General features: G+C 52.2%; 5 protein-coding genes across 5 annotated transcripts; 2 read left to right on the top strand and 3 right to left on the bottom strand.

The window, feature by feature from the left end:
* The first annotated feature begins 87 nt into the window (after positions 1–87).
* Positions 88–4,571, top strand: LOC112880618 (ATPase ASNA1 homolog). Its single transcript, XM_025945337.1, has 7 exons — positions 88–500; positions 1,399–1,520; positions 1,861–2,011; positions 2,487–2,597; positions 3,523–3,661; positions 3,891–4,006; positions 4,092–4,571. Exons 1-7 carry the CDS (start codon positions 225–227, stop codon positions 4,266–4,268), a joined length of 1,092 nt encoding a protein of 363 aa, XP_025801122.1. The 5' UTR covers positions 88–224; the 3' UTR covers positions 4,269–4,571.
* A 476-nt stretch (positions 4,572–5,047) lies between these two features.
* On the bottom strand, positions 5,048–8,737 carry LOC112880617 (hydroxymethylglutaryl-CoA synthase-like). The gene is made up of 12 exons (XM_025945336.1): positions 8,428–8,737; positions 7,816–7,922; positions 7,454–7,586; positions 7,143–7,286; positions 6,873–7,031; positions 6,658–6,731; positions 6,488–6,563; positions 6,313–6,368; positions 6,034–6,121; positions 5,815–5,955; positions 5,579–5,728; positions 5,048–5,493 (listed from the first exon to the last, which is right to left on the bottom strand). Exons 1-12 carry the CDS (start codon positions 8,494–8,496, stop codon positions 5,275–5,277), a joined length of 1,416 nt encoding a protein of 471 aa, XP_025801121.1. The 5' UTR covers positions 8,497–8,737; the 3' UTR covers positions 5,048–5,274.
* Positions 8,738–9,576: 839 nt separating this feature from the next.
* LOC112882486 (transcription factor PCF2-like) lies at positions 9,577–11,047 on the top strand. Its single transcript, XM_025947555.1, has one exon. The coding sequence runs from the start codon at positions 9,835–9,837 to the stop codon at positions 10,807–10,809; it is 975 nt and encodes a 324-aa protein (XP_025803340.1). The 5' UTR covers positions 9,577–9,834; the 3' UTR covers positions 10,810–11,047.
* A 2,140-nt stretch (positions 11,048–13,187) lies between these two features.
* LOC112883614 (3-ketoacyl-CoA synthase 6-like) lies at positions 13,188–14,657 on the bottom strand. Its single transcript, XM_025948947.1, has one exon. It carries the CDS (start codon positions 14,655–14,657, stop codon positions 13,188–13,190), a length of 1,470 nt encoding a protein of 489 aa, XP_025804732.1.
* A 2,463-nt stretch (positions 14,658–17,120) lies between these two features.
* On the bottom strand, positions 17,121–18,575 carry LOC112883487 (3-ketoacyl-CoA synthase 4-like). Its single transcript, XM_025948792.1, has one exon. The coding sequence runs from the start codon at positions 18,573–18,575 to the stop codon at positions 17,121–17,123; it is 1,455 nt and encodes a 484-aa protein (XP_025804577.1).
* Positions 18,576–18,891: the final 316 nt, after the last annotated feature.

Here is an 18,891-nt window from a genome sequence, read left to right as displayed (position 1 = left end):
AATCACCATGTTATCCCAGCCGCGTGTAACCCGACCCGAGGTGAAAAGTGCAAGATGAAAACGTCCAGAAGAGGAAAGGTATTTCCACCTAGACAATTCCCGGACCACCTCTGCCCCCCACCCCGCACCACGCCCACGCGCCACCGCCGTCTGCCTCCTCCCCACTCCTCCAGATCTCATCCCCCTCCTCTCGCTCACCTCGATCACCCCGCGGGTATCGGAGCATGGCGTCAGCGGCGGTGGTGGACGCCGGCGACGCGCCGGAGCCCACGGTGCAGAACCTCCTCGACCAGGACACCCTCAAGTGGGTCTTCGTCGGCGGCAAGGGCGGCGTCGGCAAGACCACCTGCAGCTCCATCCTCTCCGTCCTCCTCGCCTCCGTCCGCCAGTCCGTGCTCGTCATCTCCACCGACCCCGCGCACAACCTCAGCGACGCCTTCCAGCAGCGCTTCACCAAATTCCCCACCCTCGTCCGCGGATTCACCAACCTCTACGCCATGGTAAGCGCCGAAAACAGGAGGAAATTCTTCCGTGTTTTTCCCCAGCCTTACGTCTCCAATCCACACTCTTCTCGCGCGGTCGTCGTCACTTTACTCGATTCCACCCAATTCGGTGGTTTTTGCGAGGATTGGATAGGCAGGCTGTGTGTCGTGGTGATTGGATGGCAAAGTAGCTTCACCGAATTTTGGGAGGGGAGGTTAGTAGGGTTGTATGGAAGAGGAGAAGAAGTATGCGGATAGAGAAGTCTCACTGAGTTTCTCTGTATGGTAGAGCTAGACATTTATCTAGACCGGCTATACGGACAGGAATGTTACCAATTCAGGGTTGGCTTGGGTTTGTGCTGGTACTTTGTGGCATGTGGGTCACAGGATTGTTGCTCAGTGATGGGACCATGTTCATTAACCTTCCCGAATGGTCATTAGGCTTCTGCTCGATAATATGGCCGTCGCCATTATTTGTTGCCGGCTCTTTTGTAATTTTCTTTTGTCTATGCTAAGCAGAGGCTAATAAGAAATTAAGTGATTGTCTTTGGAGAAAAAAGAATGCCCATTCTATTGCAATTTGATTTAAAACATATCCTGTTTGGGTAGTAAAAAAAAATACATGTATGACTAGGCACCAGATTTTAGAACTCCTTTTCTTATTCTTCATCCATCATGAGCATGATACTGATACAAAACCTTTCAAGTTTCAATAAGATGCCTAGTCATTTATTTTAGTGTTTTCACTAATTATAAACAAGTTAAAGCAGGTTTTATTTGTTATCATATGTTTTTTTAGAAAAAGATTGATATGCTATTTTCATTATTTGACTCTTTATTCGAAAAGATAGCTTGGTTCATTTTGGTTGAACCGGTATGCTCGTTCAACAACCTCATTTTAAAAATTTGTTTGCAGGAAATTGATCCAAAGGTAGAAAATGATGATTTATCCAATGAAGGAATGGAGGGGTTCCTTTCAGAACTGACAAATGCGATTCCAGGAGTAGATGAAGCTATGAGTTTTGCTGAAATGCTAAAGTAAGGTTTCGCTCAATTCTTATGTTTGTTATTCATATCATTATGACCAATTCCTTTCATTACCATCCATTTAGTAGTTCAGTTACTTCCTTTTTGTAATTTCACCTTTTCAATGTCTCTGTTATATCTAGGGAAGATTAATTGTTATTCAGAAAAGTGCTTTTAAGTAGTTCAGTTGCTACCTTTTTGTAATTTCACCTTTTCAATGTCTCTCTGATATATCTTGGGAATTAGATTAATTGTTATTCAGAAGAGTGCTTTTAACAATCTGTGGGTGCTTTTGTATTTTTTTTTAGATCCTAGCAGCTATTTGAATATGATATTTTCCTCCTTACTGCAGATTAGTCCAAACAATGGATTACTCTGTTGTAGTTTTTGATACTGCTCCTACAGGGCATACTTTACGGCTTCTGCAGTTCCCAGCAACCCTAGAAAAGGGTCTTGAGAAAATGATGGAGTTGAAAAATAGATTTGGCGGTCTGTTGAATCAGGTATTCTTTATACATTTCAAGTTACTGGAAAAATATAATCGAAGGTAACTCCTAGGGCTTGTATTTAGATGTCAAGTTTTTGGGCTAATGTTGCTGTAATTTTCTAGGAAATATGTTAATTTATCAATAATTTAACCATTGTTCTACTGTCTACAAATTAGAACAGAGTAACAAATAGAGGAAAGCGGTGTTCTGATCAATAGAATCTGAAGCACCAAGCTTTCGATGAACTTTGACATCACAAAGCGAATGTTGGTGTTTCATTTTGCAAAAAAAATATATCCCCCCCCCCCACCACCACACACACACAAACACGCGCACAAAAGAAAAAAAAGAGTGACTTGGTGACATAGTATTTCTATTCATTTGAGCCAAATGGTAATATGTGTATGATGTGAACCCTCACATGTGCAAAATTTTCTTTGAAACTACCTAGACGCCGACCAGCTAATATGATCATGGATGCATTTGGCAGGCCAGTCGATTGTTTGGTCTTGGTGATGAAATAAACGAGGATGCAATGCTTGGGAGACTCGAGGGTATGAAGGACGTGATCGAGCAAGTGAACAGGCAATTTAAAGATCCGGTAAGGCTGTGAAGCTTTTAGAGAAGCATATATGTTCCATTATGTGCTAACCAAATAGGCTATTTAATCTGGGATGTCAAACAATAGTTATGAGTAACATATAGTGGGAACATGCCAAAGATGTAGTGCCAACACATGGCAAAGTCATGGAATTCATAATACTGCACTGGTTCTCTTAAGCTTTGATCAAATTGTTAATGAAGAGCATGAGTTTGAAGCTGATTCACAATACATGCCCAGAACTCACAGTCATTATAGTTACTATAGAGAGTAGTTTGAAACAGCACACTAGTTTCTTTCTTAAGCCACTCTAGGTTGACTTTTTTACTTGATCAATTGAAGCGCACAAGAGCACTACTGGTTAAAGTCACAGAATTCACGGTCCCAATTCGAGGGTCGGGGTTGAACAGGGTCAGCGACCCATTCAAGGTTGGGTCGCATCCCAGTTTGAGAGGGGTCGCAGCCTCATTGTTGGCGGAGTTCAATTGGGACAAGGAGGTTAAGTACAATGGATTGGTGTGCCTTTTGTTAGTTTATATGCTGAGTACGTGTGCCATTGCCTAAATGCACTCTTATATATTTTTCTAATATGTTTGTACAGATTAGCTTCTTCATTAGTAGCACGTGTATATAGTTTTTGTCTTTACAAAGACGCATCAACCTGAATGCATCAACCTGGATGAATCAGGGTTGTGTTCCACATAATAATTTATCGTTCCATAGAGCTATACCCCCTTTGTACCAAAATTTTATAAAGCATCGACCCTCGACCCTGTTCCTCAACCCAGTCGACCTGGGAACTTTGTGAGTGTAGTGGTCTGTTTTGATCATTCTTGATTGTCTCTTCAGTAAATCTCTACATTATTTACACATTTAATGTTGAAGATGATATACCCCCTTCTGACTCCTCTTTTTTTTTTCTCAGGACCTGACAACTTTTGTGTGTGTTTGTATACCTGAATTTCTTTCATTATATGAAACAGAGAGATTGGTGCAAGAATTGGCAAAGTTTGAGATTGATTCACACAATATTATTATCAACCAAGTTATCTTTGATGAAGAACGTACGTACAAACAATCATCTTGTCAAATTTACTGGTGTGAAGCTTTCTTGGAAATTTAAATATGCCACTTCTAATTTAGAATTTCATTAGGACCTATTCTTCAAGCAAAGATGACAGTCTGTCTGAAAGACCTAGAGAATTTGTGTTTCAAAAAGAAGCTTCCCAAACACAGAACTAAACATTTTCAGTCTTTTTGTTGTTTTAATGTACTCACTTTTATTGGTGGCAGCTGTTGAGTCAAAACTGCTAAAAGCACGGATAAAAATGCAACAGAAATATATTGATCAGTTCCATATGTTGTATGACGACTTCAACATCACCAAGCTGCCCTTACTTTCAGAAGAGGTAAGTAATCCGGTAGACCACAGTGTCGCTTGTTCCAGTTTACAATGTGTGTAAGTGTGTAAGTGCTTGAAGATGCGTTTTCCAGGTTTGTGGTGTTCAAGCTTTGCAAAACTTTTCCCGGCACTTCCTTACACCATACAAGTCTGCTCTGAAAAGGGGCACTGTCGAGGAGCTGGAACAGAGAGTATCTATACTGAAATCTGCACTGCAAGAAGCTGAGTCGGAATTAGATAGGGTTAAGAAAGGGAAGCAGGCAGCGTGATCCTTTCATTTTCACGGGTAAGGTGTGTAAAACCTGACAGAAGCTATGAAGAAAACAGAGCTGGAGGGAGACATCTCAAAGTTTTCGTGTCATTACACACTCTTGTTGATTTCACTTCATGTTTCCTCAATTGACATGTTTAGATTTGTAATAGTTTATTTTCAAAAAAAAAAATAGATCTGTAATAGCTACCGGCAGAGAAGTGTATGATTAGCACGAGATATAGATACATTCTTTTTGCCGGTTATTCAGGCATCTGAGGATCGGTTCCAGAAATCATTCTCCTGGTACTGTTTGATCAAAGGATGTTATTTTCCAAGAAACTCTGGATTTGGCTGGTGCCAGTTTTTCTCAATGCATAATACTGAGTTTGCATTTTGGAGTTTTGGAGAAATACTATGGTTTTGGAAAACTAGGAGGTTGGGTACAACAAAACATGTACATTTAGCAAAATTTGTAGCTTTGTTAAACTTCAGTATTGCTTAATATTGTAACCTTGAGTAATGAAAACATCACCGAGGCCCCTTTCAGTATTGTGGTACAGCCCAACTTTAGCTTCATTTAGGCTACGGTTTCTCGATGCCAAGATTTTTGAAAATTACGACATTAATAAGTAGTTTGATTTTGGCTTCATTTAAAATCTCTGGCTGCTTGATTTTGGTGAGTGAACCCTGCTGACCTGTAAGTTGAGCTACCCTGTTAGCCCCTCGATGCCACAGCCACATCCGCGAGAATAATTTTCGCAGCCTAACTTACAAGAACTCTGACCCAGTGACCAGTGAACGAAAAAAAACAACAAACTAAAAGAAACAAGAATGTCAAGACTGATTTCACTGGTCAGATAAAAAAATTACAAAAACTAGCTGATCTAGGAGAACAGCTGCAGAGAATAAATTATTTGAGAAACACGCTAGGATGGAAATTCTAACCATAAGCATATCAGAGTACAGAGCACGATGAGTCTATGAGCAACAAGGCAGGCGACCTTGGAGTCCACGGCACGTCACTAGTGGCCATTTGAGAAGCCGTTGCAGCACTTGGCTTTGCCACCGGCCGTTTCCTCCACAGGCTTTTGGTCATAGAACCTTCGGTACATGGAGTCGACATGGGTTAGGTAAAACGTGCCAGGCGGCAGCAGGCTCGTGTCCCTGCTGGTCTCGAAATCCTTTGCACCGTACCGGTGCTCCATCAGCTTCAGTGTGTCAACAAATTTCTCGGGCAAGGTCTGTTTGCAGGAAGTAGGAAAAATAAATAATGAAGGTGCATTGATCTATAAGCAGTGAGCAACAAGCATGAATGGAAGGACTTACCTCATGCCTTGACTGAAGCTTCTCTGTGACACCAAGCACTGAAGCAATGTTTGATAAACTGAAGGGATGCTGGCCATTGTTTAGCCTCAACGAAAACATAGTGGATGTCAAGCCACTGCCGTAAGAGAACATCACAATTCTTTGTCCATCCTATAATAAAAGATGTAGCTGATTTTCAGCATCTAAGAATGATGATTACAAAACTGTAGATAAAGAATTTAATATACAGGGCTCACCAGACTATCATGCTTGTTATATAGTACAGATGCCAATGCAGCATAAAGGGATGCAGTATACATGTTGCCAATTTGTTTGGGAAGCAGAGTCGATGGCTGAACTTTGATGTCATACATGTGCTTCGCGACCTGTTGCGAGGCCTGGAAATTTGTCAAAAAAACTTCATTAGATTCTAAATTTATCACATGACAACAATTCTGCATGTAATGATAAAAGACCTTTTCCAAGTCACGACTCTGGTAGCTCTCTTCACCAGTCAGATTAGAAAATGGCTGGAGCTTCTCTTTAGCATCATCATCAATAGAGCTGGTAAAAAGGTATAAAAACAGTCTAGTTCAGGAAAATTATCTTAAAGTTTCAATTAACAAGAGTAACCTGTATGTAAGATTTGAAAGTTCTCCAGGACTGATTCCTAGATACTGTTTGGCCTAAGAAAAGCTTAAATTGGAACTCTACTGTTCTCAGAAAGGTGGCAAAACCCAAGAAAGAATGCAAACCTGCAGTTGCGCATGAAGTCATTGTAGTAAAGTCGAGCAAAACTCTTCTGCACGAGCTGTAACAAAGGCAGAAGATAATTAGGAAATCTTACAAGGCCATGAAACTAGAAACAGCAAAAAAAAAAAAAGGAAAACTTTTGGAGCAATTATTAGCCCTCAGTTAATAAAATCTTACCTTGTTGTATGGAGAATGGAACACAAAATATTCTGCATCAGAAATCGAGAATTGTTTCCCCACAATCTTCTCGTATCTAGTTTCAGAAATTATAGTGGGTCAGAAGAAATCTTATATATTGAAAGAAAAATCTGGTTCACATTAAAAGGAAAGGAATAAAAGCAGCTCACTTGTTGCAAAATTGTCTGTAGCATGAGTCTAGGGCCATCAAGTAGCATGTTTGGGATAGTTTACCATCAACAACCTGCAATGAATCTGCTGTTACAAGGAAATGCTGAACTCTTGGATAACCAGAACATGCCATTCAATAGCACAAAAGAATTCGAATCATGAAGGACATGTGCATGTATATGAAAGTAGATGGTTTAGGGATCGAAAAACTAACCGGATATTCACTTGCAAGATCAGGCTTATAGAAATCATAAACATGAGCCATGTGAGAAGCTCTATATTTGCTCTCAAATGAAATAGGAGCATTAGGACCAATGAGCATTGCAATAGCAGCAGCACCCCCAGTTGGACGAGCTGGCCCTTCAGCATAAACCTGAAATCGCAGTAGCACAAGATGACAATTTGTGATTGTGTGTTCCAGCAGAAACTAAAAGGAGCAACCAATCACGGTAGGCATGCTTAAAGGGAAGGTTGGATGACGAACCGCGCTGTCTGTGCAAACGACAAGACCATAGCGTCCATCCCAGGAGTTACTTTCAACCCAATTCACGCAATTCAGCAGGGCAGCAGTTCCACCATAACAAGCATTGCTGGAGTCAACTCCTTCAATGTCAGTATTGCCACTTTCCTGCATTTTGTGAACAGAAGCCGACAAAAATTAACTTTTGGGGAAAACAAATGAGCAAGAGACTTGGGCACATTCTTACTAAAAGATGTGGTTGAGCATATGAATACAGTATTTCCAGATATATGCGGATGCAACTTAGATGATTTTACTGAGTTAGGTGAACAAACCTCAAAAATTTGCATCAGCCAAGTTTTGATGGATTTACTTTTGTCTATAACCGTCTCGCTTCCAACCTCCAAGCGACCGATAAGCTTTGGATCAACGTTGTACTTTTTTAGTAGGGAATTGACAGCGGTCAAACTGCAAGCAAATGGTTCTTTCCTCATTATTCAAACCACAAACAGTAACCCATATCTAAAATAGAAACAGCATAGGACAAAGAGTACTGATGATTAAGCGACTATATAGAAAACCGTCCCCGTTACAACACAACGAAGGCATCAGAAAAGGAATATCCGTGGCATAGAAATATGTGACACCAGACCAATAGTCTTGTTCGATGCTAATAACATTTTATTTAAAGGAATACCTCATCGAGATGACATCCTCCACCTCGCTGCAAAAGGCCATGCAGTCTTGCCCAAGGCCGATGGTGTATTTCCCTTTGCTCGCGCCATCATGGGCCTCAAGCACCTCCTGCATTCAAGGTACCATCTATGAGACAGCTGGATCAAAACATGATGCCGAATTCCCGCTAAACACCCAGCTACCCGGATCTTCTCCTGTGCTTCTTAAATTTTACACCCCTTTCCCGTTTTTTACATGGATCTTCTGGGAGCAAACTCTCCAGGTTATCTGGAGTTCTACAGATTCGAAGCAATCCTAACAGCCGCATTTCTAACCACTGATTTGACCCGCCATCTGACCAAATCGAGCAGCAGCATTGCACTGAAACCACGAGAGGTTTAAGCTTTCAACAGCAATCGGCGAGAATTCCACCCTCTAGCTAGAGACAGGCGTGAATTCCTATAAAACCCGAATACTTCATCACAAAACCCCCCATCAACCCCGCACACCGCAATGCGGGAAGGCATCGGAGCCGCGGATCGGAGGCACCACCGCATCAGACTCGCGCCGCCAGCGGCGACGGGAACAGCATCAGACACGCGCAGCCCAGAGTCGGGAGGGGGGAGAATTTCACCTGCTGCACGCAGGTGGGCGGGAAGTAGATGTCCATGGCGAGGATCCCGACATCCTTGCGGTCCGCCATCCCGTGCAGTCAAGCTGAGAGCCGCCCCGATCCCCTCGCTCCCTGGACCGGCGCTCGTGCCCTCCACCCGGACGGAGCGCGCGCCGGCGCGTGGGCTCTGTTCTGCTGCGGCCGGCGGGCGCGGGGGAGGAGGAGGAGGAGGAGCAGCAGCAGCAGCAGTGGAGGACGCTGTCCTCGTGGACTCCGGACGGCTCTGGCTGGCTGCTGCGCGTCGGGGTGGGACGGGACGGGTGGATCTACGGGACTACGGCCTGCGGGTATATATTTCTGGATGGTTTCCTCGGCGTCAGCGTCAGCGTGGTGGTGAGCTCGCTCGCTCGCCCAGCGCGGCACAAGATGTTGGATCGATCGCTGGGAGATTCCGGCACGGCACGTGAGGCCCCGGACACGACAAGCGGCTCGAGGCGCCGGCTCCGGGGCCAGCTGGACTGGAGCCTGGAGGGGCGGGGGGATCCGGGGGATCGGACGGCGGGCCGCGTGGGCTGCCCAGCTCTTGACCGCCTGGGCTCTTCTCTTCTGGCCCGGTCAGCGCACCGGCCGCGCGTTAGCGGGAGCCCGGTAACGCCAGCGCACTCTCGCGCGGGCTGTTGGCGCTCTGCCGAGGAGACCGGCGAGCGAGATCCCTCCGCAAGTCCGCAGGGCTGGCTGTTGGTGCACGACGGAGGCGTGATGGACGCGGCGGGCAAGGTCGTGCTGGGATCACATTTGGTTCCTCTTGGCACCGGCTTGTGGCAATCGCGTGCAAGCTTGAGAAGCTTACATGCACTTGCTGTTTCTTCATCTTTGACGGATACAAGCCATGTCAGATTGCCGCACGGCTACTTCTGCCTTTTGAGCATCAACGATTTACTTATTTGTTTTGTTAATGTTCGGCTACTCAAAGAATCACCAAACTGGTGAGGAGACATTTCTAACACGCTAAATTTGGACAAGGAATGGACCAAAACCTGACACCAAGGGGGGCCCAATATAAGAGTGGGCCACATGTCAGTTCTGTCCTCGCAAATTGAGCCCACATGGCAGACTTACAGCTAGCTGACCTTAAAAGCTGCTACAAATAAATATTTAACATCCTCGTTAATACATGCCGCTTTTCTCCATCTGTAATGGGCCGAATCCTCCCATTCCCCTACTCCCCCGCAAGTTACGGCCCGTTCGGCGGTGCCCGCGTGAACCCTATCATGCGGGACCCATCGTCCAGAGAGTCAAATAGAACGCCCGAGCGAGTCTCCCAAAAGACGGCGCCGCCAAATCAAAACAGAGGCAGACCCCACCCGAAGAAGCGCAGGCGAAGAAGGGGGAGCCCAAGCGGAGCGCGGCTCGCCAATCCGATCTCTCATGGAGCCCCGGGCGCCGGGCAGGGGCGGGGAGGACGCGGAGCCTCTCTACCTCGCGGCCGAGGCCGTCGGCAACGGGACGGCGGCGGTTGACGCGATGGGGTCGGTCGAGGCGGGCGGGTCCGGCCTGCCGAAGCCGGAGCCCGTGCCGGTGGAGTTCCTGGGCGGCGGGCTCCAACTCGCCAACCCGCGTCCCGCGCCGCGGTACCGCGACCGGCACACCAAGGTGGAGGGCCGCGGGCGGCGCATCCGCATGGCGGCGCCGTGCGCGACGAGGATCTCCCGCCTCACGCGCGAACTAGGGCACAAGTCCGACGGCGAGACCGTCCGCTGGCTGCTGCAGCAGTCGGAGCCGGCCATCATCGCCGCCACGGGCACGGGCACGGTCCCCGCGATCGCCGTCGCGGGCTCCGACGGCGTGCTCCGCCTCCCCACCGAGCCAGCCCCCGCGGCCGCCGACGTCGAGCAGCAGGAACCGGCCCCCAAGCGCCGTCGCAAGCTCCAGCCGACGCGCGCCGCGGCGGGGGCCTCGGCGCCGCCCCCCGCGGCGTACTACCCCGTCGTCGCCGACCCCCTGCTCCAAGCCAACGGCGGCGGCGCGATCTCGATGTCCAGCGGCCTCGCCCCGGCCTCCGCCCCCGGGGTGCCCGCAGGCGCCATCCCTTTCCTCGCCTTACCGGCGACCGGCCCCGGCGCGACTGGTGACGGCAAGCAGATGATCCCGCCGGCGGCTGTGTGGATGGTTCCGCAGCAGGCCGGCGCCGCCGGCGCGGCCAACCAGCCGACTCACTTTTGGGCGTTCCCAACCAATCCCGAACTCTTCAACGCCGCCAACTTCCAGCAGCAGGCGGTGTACGATGCGGAGCAGCTTGCCGGCAACGGGGAGCCGCAGGACCAGCAGCCCGGCGGCCACCAGCTCGGCGAAGGGGAGGACGAGGAAGAAATCGCCGTGACTGATTCCAGTTCAGAAGAGTAGGAGCCTACATTTTGAAAAGTCAACCCTCCAAATTCCAATCCAAAGACTAGACAAGACTGTTAGAGTCTAACTTTTGTGGTAGAAACTAGTAGGAGTAGTAAGTGTGTAGGGTTATTGTGATGCAACTTTTGAATTTGCTAATTGCGGAGGCACATTGGAACCTCGTTGCGACTTGCGAATTCCATAACAGAGTTGGGCTTATGGGGATTGGAGAATTCCATGGCTGCCATTTGATAAATCTTTTGGCACCGAATAGATTATGTGATTTCTGTGATAACCTTGTGATCGAAAGATTAGGTACTCTATTTGCTTTGGCTGGAGATCATTTCCCGCTACTTTGCAATTCGAACGATATCTTAGGCACACTTGTTTGATGCTACAGCTCCATATTCAAACGACGTTCATGGCCTCTTGACTTCTTACCAGCCATTTATCGAAGCATGGGCAAGCTTGGTCACTATGGAGGGACGAATCCTCGAGCTCCACTCACCTTGCTACACATTTTGCCCTCGATATATTTTGACCTAGCTACATACTTGTGTCTAACTTCATAAAAAAAATATACTTAGTGTCTAGGTGGCGCCTAAGTTACCACCTTAAATCTAAGGTTGCTACTTACATGTAACTCTTGATTTTATTTTTGTAAAAAAATATTGACTTTCTATTATTGTTATCTAAGACATGTGTAAAATAAGGACTTTCTTATTGAGAATTTCACATCTTTGAAAAGCGCACTATGTTTTTCTCTCCTTTTTGTGCTTTTATTAGGTGAACTTTGATTTGTGCTTCGCCCTTTTTTAGGTTCCTCGGCCATGGTTTGTGTGGGCGTGGGGCGCCGAACAATATCTATCCACCTCTCTCTTGTTGAGTCAGCGCAGCCTCGTTGACCGCGTGAGGACGGAGGCGACTGGCAGCTCCGGCCTCTGGGCCATCGCGCCCTGGGGAACACGCGGCCGCTCGGGCTGGCCGAGTGGCAGATCAGATGGAACGGAAACGGCGCGGCGTGACGCTCGACGCGGCTGACGGTCACGCGCTCCCGCCCGCACCTGAACACCTGATGGCGCGCGCGGCGGCGGCGTCTCGCATCGGCGTGTGCGTCACCGGCGAGGGAATGGCGTGCTCAAGTCAAGTCGGGGTCGGGGTGAGGTGGGCCGTGGAGTAATCGTGAACTGGTTGGTGGTCGGCTCGTGCCGCCGTGGGGCAGCGAGCACGGCGACCGGCGTGGCATCCACCGCGACCCGCGAACGCGAAGCGAGCGCACGCGGGTCGCCCGCTGCAAGGACGAGGCGAGCAGCCGGATCGGTGCCGGACGCACTTGTCTGCTGTTGTTCCTTTTTTTCCTCGCATCTCACGCAGCCGAAGCTGCGTGAGATGCGACGAGGCCGACGCACGCTGAAGCTGGTGTTTGTACTTGAACAGTTTTCGCTGATCAAATGGGTTTGCGATTCATGCCGGGACGAACGAAATCATCATCTCTCTCGCGTTAATCTTGGTCCCATCGTCACACCAACGCATGAAAGGAATCCTTGCTCTCAAACCATAAAACCTGATCATACCGGACGATGCCATGATGGTGGCTGGCGAGTGCTGCAACTGTGTGTCTGTGCACACCATGATTCATGGGCGCAGTGCTAGTGAGTGTGCAGCTTGACCTCGAGCCACTGGCCAGTCCATAGACTCTGAAGCAAGGCCTTTAACCTACGTTTTACTGCGGCTGCCGCCGGATGGTACGGGCAGTGGGCGGTCATAACTCTTGGCAACGTGCATTGTCTTCCATCCCTCCCCCCCCGTCGTCGCCGACGAGACGCCGTCGAGCAAGCTTACCCTGCCGCACATTAACTAGCCGCTGCTGTTGCCGCAGGGTGCAGGGCACCACACTTGCTCGGCACCGTACGGTGTCGCCGGAGCACTCGCCCCCATCCACTCATTTCTTTGCCAGGTACGGTGGTAAACCTAGTACAGATGTACAATATACCCTGTTCAACAGTTGAAGCCTGGCCGTGAAGCACGAACGCGGCCGTGCAAATGCAGGTGAGCCCAGCAGCTAGATACTGTCGCCCCACCTCGTGTGTTGGAACCTTGTACGTTTGCACACTCTTTATTTATTAAATAAACTTGGAGTAGTTTTTCATGGGAAAATACATCACGACTTGATGCATTTGATTTGATCGATCACAAATCAAAAACACGTAGTACAAAGCAAGGCATACATGCTGCTATTACTGACTAACAAACGCGTTCATAACACTAGGGAACTCGATCGACATGGTCATCATGAACGAAGCGTCTCCTCCATGGACATCACTCGATCGAGATGTGGTCTGGAGCTCTGCAGCTTGCACGACGGATTCACCGCAGCCCATGTCGCGTCTGCGCTTTTAGGTTTCTGCGACAGGGTACCTGTGGATGCAGTCCGCCCACGGCCCCAGCTCGCGCTCCCCGTCGCTCCCGGCGGCGCGCTTCCACACCAGGCTGTTGGCCTTGAGGCCGCTGCCGACGCCGAGCTGCCACACCGTGTCGCCCACGCGGACCCGCCCCTTGGCCTCCAGGTACGCGAGCTGGTACCACAGCGACGCCGCCGACTGGTTCCCGAACCGGTGGAACGTCATCAGCGCCGCCTCCATCTCCCGCTCGCCCAGCCCAAGCCCCTGCCCCAGCCGCCAGATCATCGGCCGCCCCGACGACGGCAGGCAGAAGTGGTCCGCCGCCGCGCGGAAGTCGGGCAGCGGCACGGCGGGGCGGCTGCCGCTGCCGCCGCCGCGGGCGAGCTTGTTGCTGCCGTCGTCCCGGCGCCGGCGGGATGACAGCAGGAGCAGCAGCGCGCGCGCGTAGCGCAGCTTCTCGCGCCAGGGGAGGATGGACAGGCTGAGCGTCACGAGGTGCGCGCGCAGCAGCTCGCTCACCATGCGGCCGACGCCCTGCCCCAGGGTGAAGCCGGTGACTCCCTCGCCGTCCTCCTCGCGGTACCCCGAGCGGTAGCTCCGGTCGTTGGCGATCTGGTTCGTGCGCGTCAGTCTCGCGAGCCGGTACTTGACCGGCACCCGCGCCGCGACGCCGCGGCGGCTGGTGACGAGCGCCGCGGAGCAGCCCGTGCGGAAGTAGCAGTTGAGGAGCAGCTTGCCCTGGTCCTTGCCGCTGTACCACCCGACGGTGACGATCTCGGCGCTGACGACGACGGCGTAGGGAATGGCGTGCGTGAGCAGGACCCCCCGGGCGACGTCCACCCCCACGACGCCCGCGGCGCAGCCCATCCCGGAGAGGTTGAACGTCCTGACGTCGCTGCGCATGCGGTAGCGGCTGGCGATGATGGCGGCGAGCGACGGGGCCGGGCAGAACCCGCTGCAGTTGACGACGAGCGCCCCGACGGCGGACGGCGGGACGCCGGTCTTGGCGAAGAGGTCGTCGAGCGTGGGGAAGAAGAGCATGTGCGCTTCCTGGACGGCGCCGGCGTGCGTGGCCGCCGGCGGGATGTAGTGCAGCGACGGCGGGAAGTAGGTCTCGTTGCCCATCCCGCTGGCCTCGATGACCTTGGTCATGAACTCGACGCTGCCGCCGTCGAAGCAGCCGATGAGGCGGAAGTGCTCCAGCAGGCCCGCCACGGGGATGCGCAGCCGGCGGGGCGGCTTCAGGCACGCGAAATCGACGAGCCCTATCTCCGCCGCTGCGGCGCGGCGCCGGAGGCGGCCGACGAGGAGCATCGCGGCCGCGGGGGCGAGGTAGAACGCGGCGTGGCGCCGGAGCGCGAACACGACGAGCTCGGCGAGGAGGCAGAGGAGGAGGGTGGCGGCGCCGAGGACGCCGTGCAGCGCGGCGAGGAGGTGGTCTCGGTGCGCGGTGTCCATGGCCATCGCGGGCGCTGCGCGCGGGTGTCAGTGTGACAGTGTGCACCCAGAGCGACGCTGTGGACGTGAGGTTTTATAGAGGGTTTTCAGTTTTTTTTTCTCGACGATCAGAATGAAAGGTGTCATCAGGGGCACCAAATGCTTGGGTCAGTACATCATGACTCGCGCAGACACGAGACAGTGCACAGTGAAAGAGCGGATACCGTGCGGTTGGCAGGTGGAGCACAGTAGCGATTCTGTGAGGTTGGCTTTTACAGTGGCCATAGATCAGATCTAGCTCGTCCAGAATGGCAACTGTCCGAGGTGTCATGTGCCAAGGACCTTCCATCGGGAACCAACCGCTACCGTTGGATTCCTGATGAAAATTGGTGGCAAACCAAGCAAGCTGAGGCCACTCTCGTCTCCCTCGCTTCCTCCCCCGCGTCATGTGCGGACGGCGGATGCCGGGCAGCCACGGTGGCTGCCAATTTCTGGTTTCTAGCCAAGCCAAGCAGCCCGCCATCTGAGCAACAGAGGCAGGATGACTGCCATGGTGGAAAGTCAGGGCGGAGGCTGCCATCGTGTCAGCCGGACCCTGATAATGTAACGCGGATCAGCGCCGCCGAGGGGCGACAGGCGGCCAGCGGCCAGCGCGCGCGGCCGCGAGGACGAACCACCCCGAGGTCGAGGTGTGTCGTAAGCGATGGACTTTGAGAGCGGAGAGCAGGGGCTAGCTACCGGCGCCCGGCAGGCGTACAGGAAGCTGGGCACGTTGCTGAAGAATGCGGAGGGGAAATAGCTGCAGATTGAAAAATTGTGCTGCCTCCGATGAGCTTCTTCAGTGAATTTATCAGCATGCCTGCAAATCAAACATGGATACATCCTACGGTGATGAAATGAGCGGGCCGCTGGCTGGGAATCTGGAGAAAAAAGAGACGTACCCGCACGGCCCAACCAGACAGCAGTAGCGCACCTGACCTGCACCAGGCTGTGTGAATTACTTTATTAACCGGATATTCAAATGACCATTACTTTCAAACCATATGTCCAATTTGGATTCCGTTTGAACCTAGGTGCTGTTCATAATTAATATAATAAAATGAGATCCAGTTTGCGTATTCTTTTTATATTTTTAAAAGCCCAAATAGTTAGATGTACCATTTCAACATTTTACTTATACCATTTCAACATTATTACATAAAATGTTGAAGAAGTTTATTTGAAATGTTGAACTTGACTTATACAAATGTTGAATCTATTATTTCACACTGGATGCATGATGTGTGCACTATCTTTAGCAAAAATAATGAATTAGGGCCTGTTTAGTTCCACCAAAACGCAAAAACGCAAAATGCAAACTTTTACTGTAGCAAAGGAATCTTGCTAATTTGAAGTACTAAATGAAGTCTATTTGCAAAACTTTTTGCATGGATGGGTTGTAAATCGCGAGACGAATCTAATGAGCCTACTTAATCCATGTTTTGCAACAGTGATGCTACAGTAGCTATCCGCTAATTATTGCTTAATTATGGATTAATTAGCATCATTAGATTCGTCTCGTGATTTACAACCCATCCATGCAAAAAGTTTTGCAAGTAGACTTCATTTAGTACTTCAAATTAGCAAGATTCCTTTGCTACAGTAAAATTTTGCGTTTTTACGTTTTTGCCATGAACTAAACAGGCCCTTACTAACATAGAGGGGAAAAAAGGAACAACATGCATACCTACATACCGCGTGTCATGTGTCCTCGTATGTAAAAAAAAATAGAAGACCGGCCTGCAACTCTGCTAATACAATATACTCGGCTGTGCTGGTTTTAGGCGGTGGTGGGATAAGTGGGCCGTCGTGGGCTGTGCGATGTCTAGCTTACACATCTTCCAGAATGCAAGAAGAACCTCCCGGCTGCGGCCGCCGCCTCCGCATTGTCTTGGGCCTTCGGTGTGGGCCTTCGGCCCGGCCGTACTCCCGTCCCGTGGCCCTGTTTTCGACAAGTTTATAATCGGGCACTAATTTGTTTGATTGCTAGAAATAAACCTAAATGCAAAGTTGACGACTCGACAAGCGGACAGTACAGGCATTGCCGTTTCGCATTGAAGCATCTGCGCCGTCGCGTCAGCCATCAGGGGGCTGCGGGTCCCTTTCGTTCATCGGAAGCCATTGCTGTGCAGCTGCAACGGGCCGTACGCGGCGGTCATCAGTTCTTCTGAATCGCCATTGCCAATTTGCCATTGAGTTCTGAATCGGAGACGCAGGAAGATCAAGCTGCATAGACCTAATCGTTTCTCCATTGCGATCAAGATCGATGATCTTGCTACCATTTAGTCAGAGGGATTGAATTGATGCACTGAATTAAGCAACATCTATGCGTGCAGCGAGAGGTAAAGGTGCACTAGTTTATTGCATCGATGTCGATCACGGCCGGGCATCATCGTCGAATTCAGTAGTTTCACGGACCTAAGGTATAGCAATGGCGATTGGGCGATGCCGCTACGATTCTCTGATGGGGAAGCGGTGGATGCAGTCGGCCCAGGGGCCTTCGTCCGCGGCCGCGGGGTCTGTGTCCCCGCCGACGCGCTCCCACACCGCGCTGTTGGCCTTCGGCCCGCTCCCCATGCCGAGCTGCCACACCCGGTCGCCGCGCCGGACCCGCCCCTTCGCCTCGTGGTATGCGAGCTGGTACCACAGCGACGCCGCCGACTGGTTGCCGAACCGGTGGAACGTCATCAGCGCTGCCTCCGCCTCCAGCTCCCCGAGACCGAGCCCCTCCGCCAACCTCCGGATCATCGGCATCCCTGACGACGGCAGGCAAAAGTGGCTCGCCGCGGTTAAAAAGTTGGGCCTTGGGCCGTCGCCGTCGTCATCGGAGGGGACTTGCTTGGAGCGCTTCTGCTGGCGGCGGAACAGGAGCAGCGCCGCGGCGTAGCGCAGCTTCTCGTGCAGCGGGAGGATGTTGGGGCCCAGCTCGAGGAGGTGGGCGCGCAGGAGGTCGCGCGCCACGCCGCCGAGCCCGCGGCCGATGGAGAACCCCGTGATGCCCTCCCCGTCCTCCTCCCGCACCGCGGACATGTAGCTGCGGTCGTCGGCCGTCCGGTTCGTGCGCGCCAGCGCGACGAGCCGGTACTTGGCCGGCACCGAGACGGCGGAGCCCGCGCTCGTGAGCAGAGCGGCGGCGCAGCCGGTGCGGAAGAAGCAGTTGAGGAGGAGCTTGGCGCGGTCCCGCCCGCTGTACCACCCCACCGTGACGATCTCCGCGCTGACGACGACGGCGTAGTCGATGGCGTGCGCACTCAGCGCGGCCCGCGCGACGTCCATCCCGATGACGCCCGCCGCGCAGCCCATGCCGGAGAGGTTGAGCGCCCGGACGTCGTCGCGCATGCGGTAGTGCCCCGTGACCACCGCGGCAAGCGACGGCGCCGGGCAGAACCCGCTGCAGCTGACGACGAGCGCGCCCACGGCCGACGGCGGCACGCCCGTCCTGGCGAAGAGCGCGTCGAGCGTGGGGACGAACATGGCGCGCGCCTCGGCCAGCGCGTCGGCGTGCGTGGCCGACGGCGGGATGCGGTGCAGCGACGGCGGGAAGTAGGTCTCGTCCCCCATCCCGCAGGCCCCGATGACGCGGGACATGAACGCGACGCTGGCCCCGTCGAAGCAGCCGATGAGGCGGAGATGCTCGAGGAGGCCCGCGGTCGGGATCCGCAGCCGCCGGGGTGGCCGCAGGCACGCGAAGTCCACCAGCACGACGCCCGCCGCGGAGCCGCCGCCTCGCCCACCGGACCGCCACAGCAGCAGCAGCAGCATCGCGCAGGCCGGGACGAGGTGCAGCGCCGCGTGGCGCCCGAGCGCGAAGACGAGGAGCTCGGCTAGGAGGCAGACGAGGACGACCGCGGCGCCGAGCGCGCGGCGCGCCGCGGCGAGGAGGTGATCCCTGTGCGCCACGTCCATATGCTCGCCCCGTTCTCGCTCGCTGGCGCTGTGCCGACCGGGGTGTAGGTGTAGCGTGGTATGTTTATAGGGGTGAAGCAGAAGCCGATCGCCGTGCGCGGCGAGCGAGCAAAGCATTGTCACCGGCCGTTTGGCAAAGGACGACGGGGCGGGCATCCGCAGGCGGCAGGGCCACCGGCCACGCGTCCGCCGGCAGGTAGGGCTGCATCGTATTCGTGTCACGCAAGGACACGAGTGCACGCGAGGCCTACTCGAAGTGCACAGTACTGGAGGACTACTCCTGGCGATTTGAGTAATGAGATGCCGTGGTGATTGG

Source organism: Panicum hallii, chromosome 2, assembly GCF_002211085.1.
Source record: "Panicum hallii strain FIL2 chromosome 2, PHallii_v3.1, whole genome shotgun sequence".
Taxonomy (NCBI): domain Eukaryota; kingdom Viridiplantae; phylum Streptophyta; class Magnoliopsida; order Poales; family Poaceae; genus Panicum; species Panicum hallii.
This window is presented reverse-complemented; position numbering and strand designations above follow the sequence as displayed.

Bases quoted from the DNA above. Each gene is read 5' to 3' on its own strand.
- LOC112880618 (XM_025945337.1), top strand. From the start codon at position 225: ATGGCGTCAGCGGCGGTGGTGGACGCCGGCGACGCGCCGGAGCCCACG. The intron at 501-1,398 runs GTAAGCGCCGAA...ATTTGTTTGCAG, and splicing joins TCACCAACCTCTACGCCATG to GAAATTGATCCAAAGGTAGA. The intron at 2,598-3,522 runs GTAAGGCTGTGA...TTTTTTTCTCAG, and splicing joins ACAGGCAATTTAAAGATCCG to GACCTGACAACTTTTGTGTG.
- LOC112880617 (XM_025945336.1), bottom strand. From the start codon at position 8,496: ATGGCGGACCGCAAGGATGTCGGGATCCTCGCCATGGACATCTACTTC. The intron at 7,923-8,427 runs GTGAAATTCTCC...CCTTGAATGCAG, and splicing joins CGCCCACCTGCGTGCAGCAG to GAGGTGCTTGAGGCCCATGA. The intron at 6,732-6,872 runs GTTAGTTTTTCG...GATTCATTGCAG, and splicing joins ATCTTGCAAGTGAATATCCG to GTTGTTGATGGTAAACTATC.
- LOC112882486 (XM_025947555.1), top strand. From the start codon at position 9,835: ATGGAGCCCCGGGCGCCGGGCAGGGGCGGGGAGGACGCGGAGCCTCTC.
- LOC112883614 (XM_025948947.1), bottom strand. From the start codon at position 14,657: ATGGCCATGGACACCGCGCACCGAGACCACCTCCTCGCCGCGCTGCAC.
- LOC112883487 (XM_025948792.1), bottom strand. From the start codon at position 18,575: ATGGACGTGGCGCACAGGGATCACCTCCTCGCCGCGGCGCGCCGCGCG.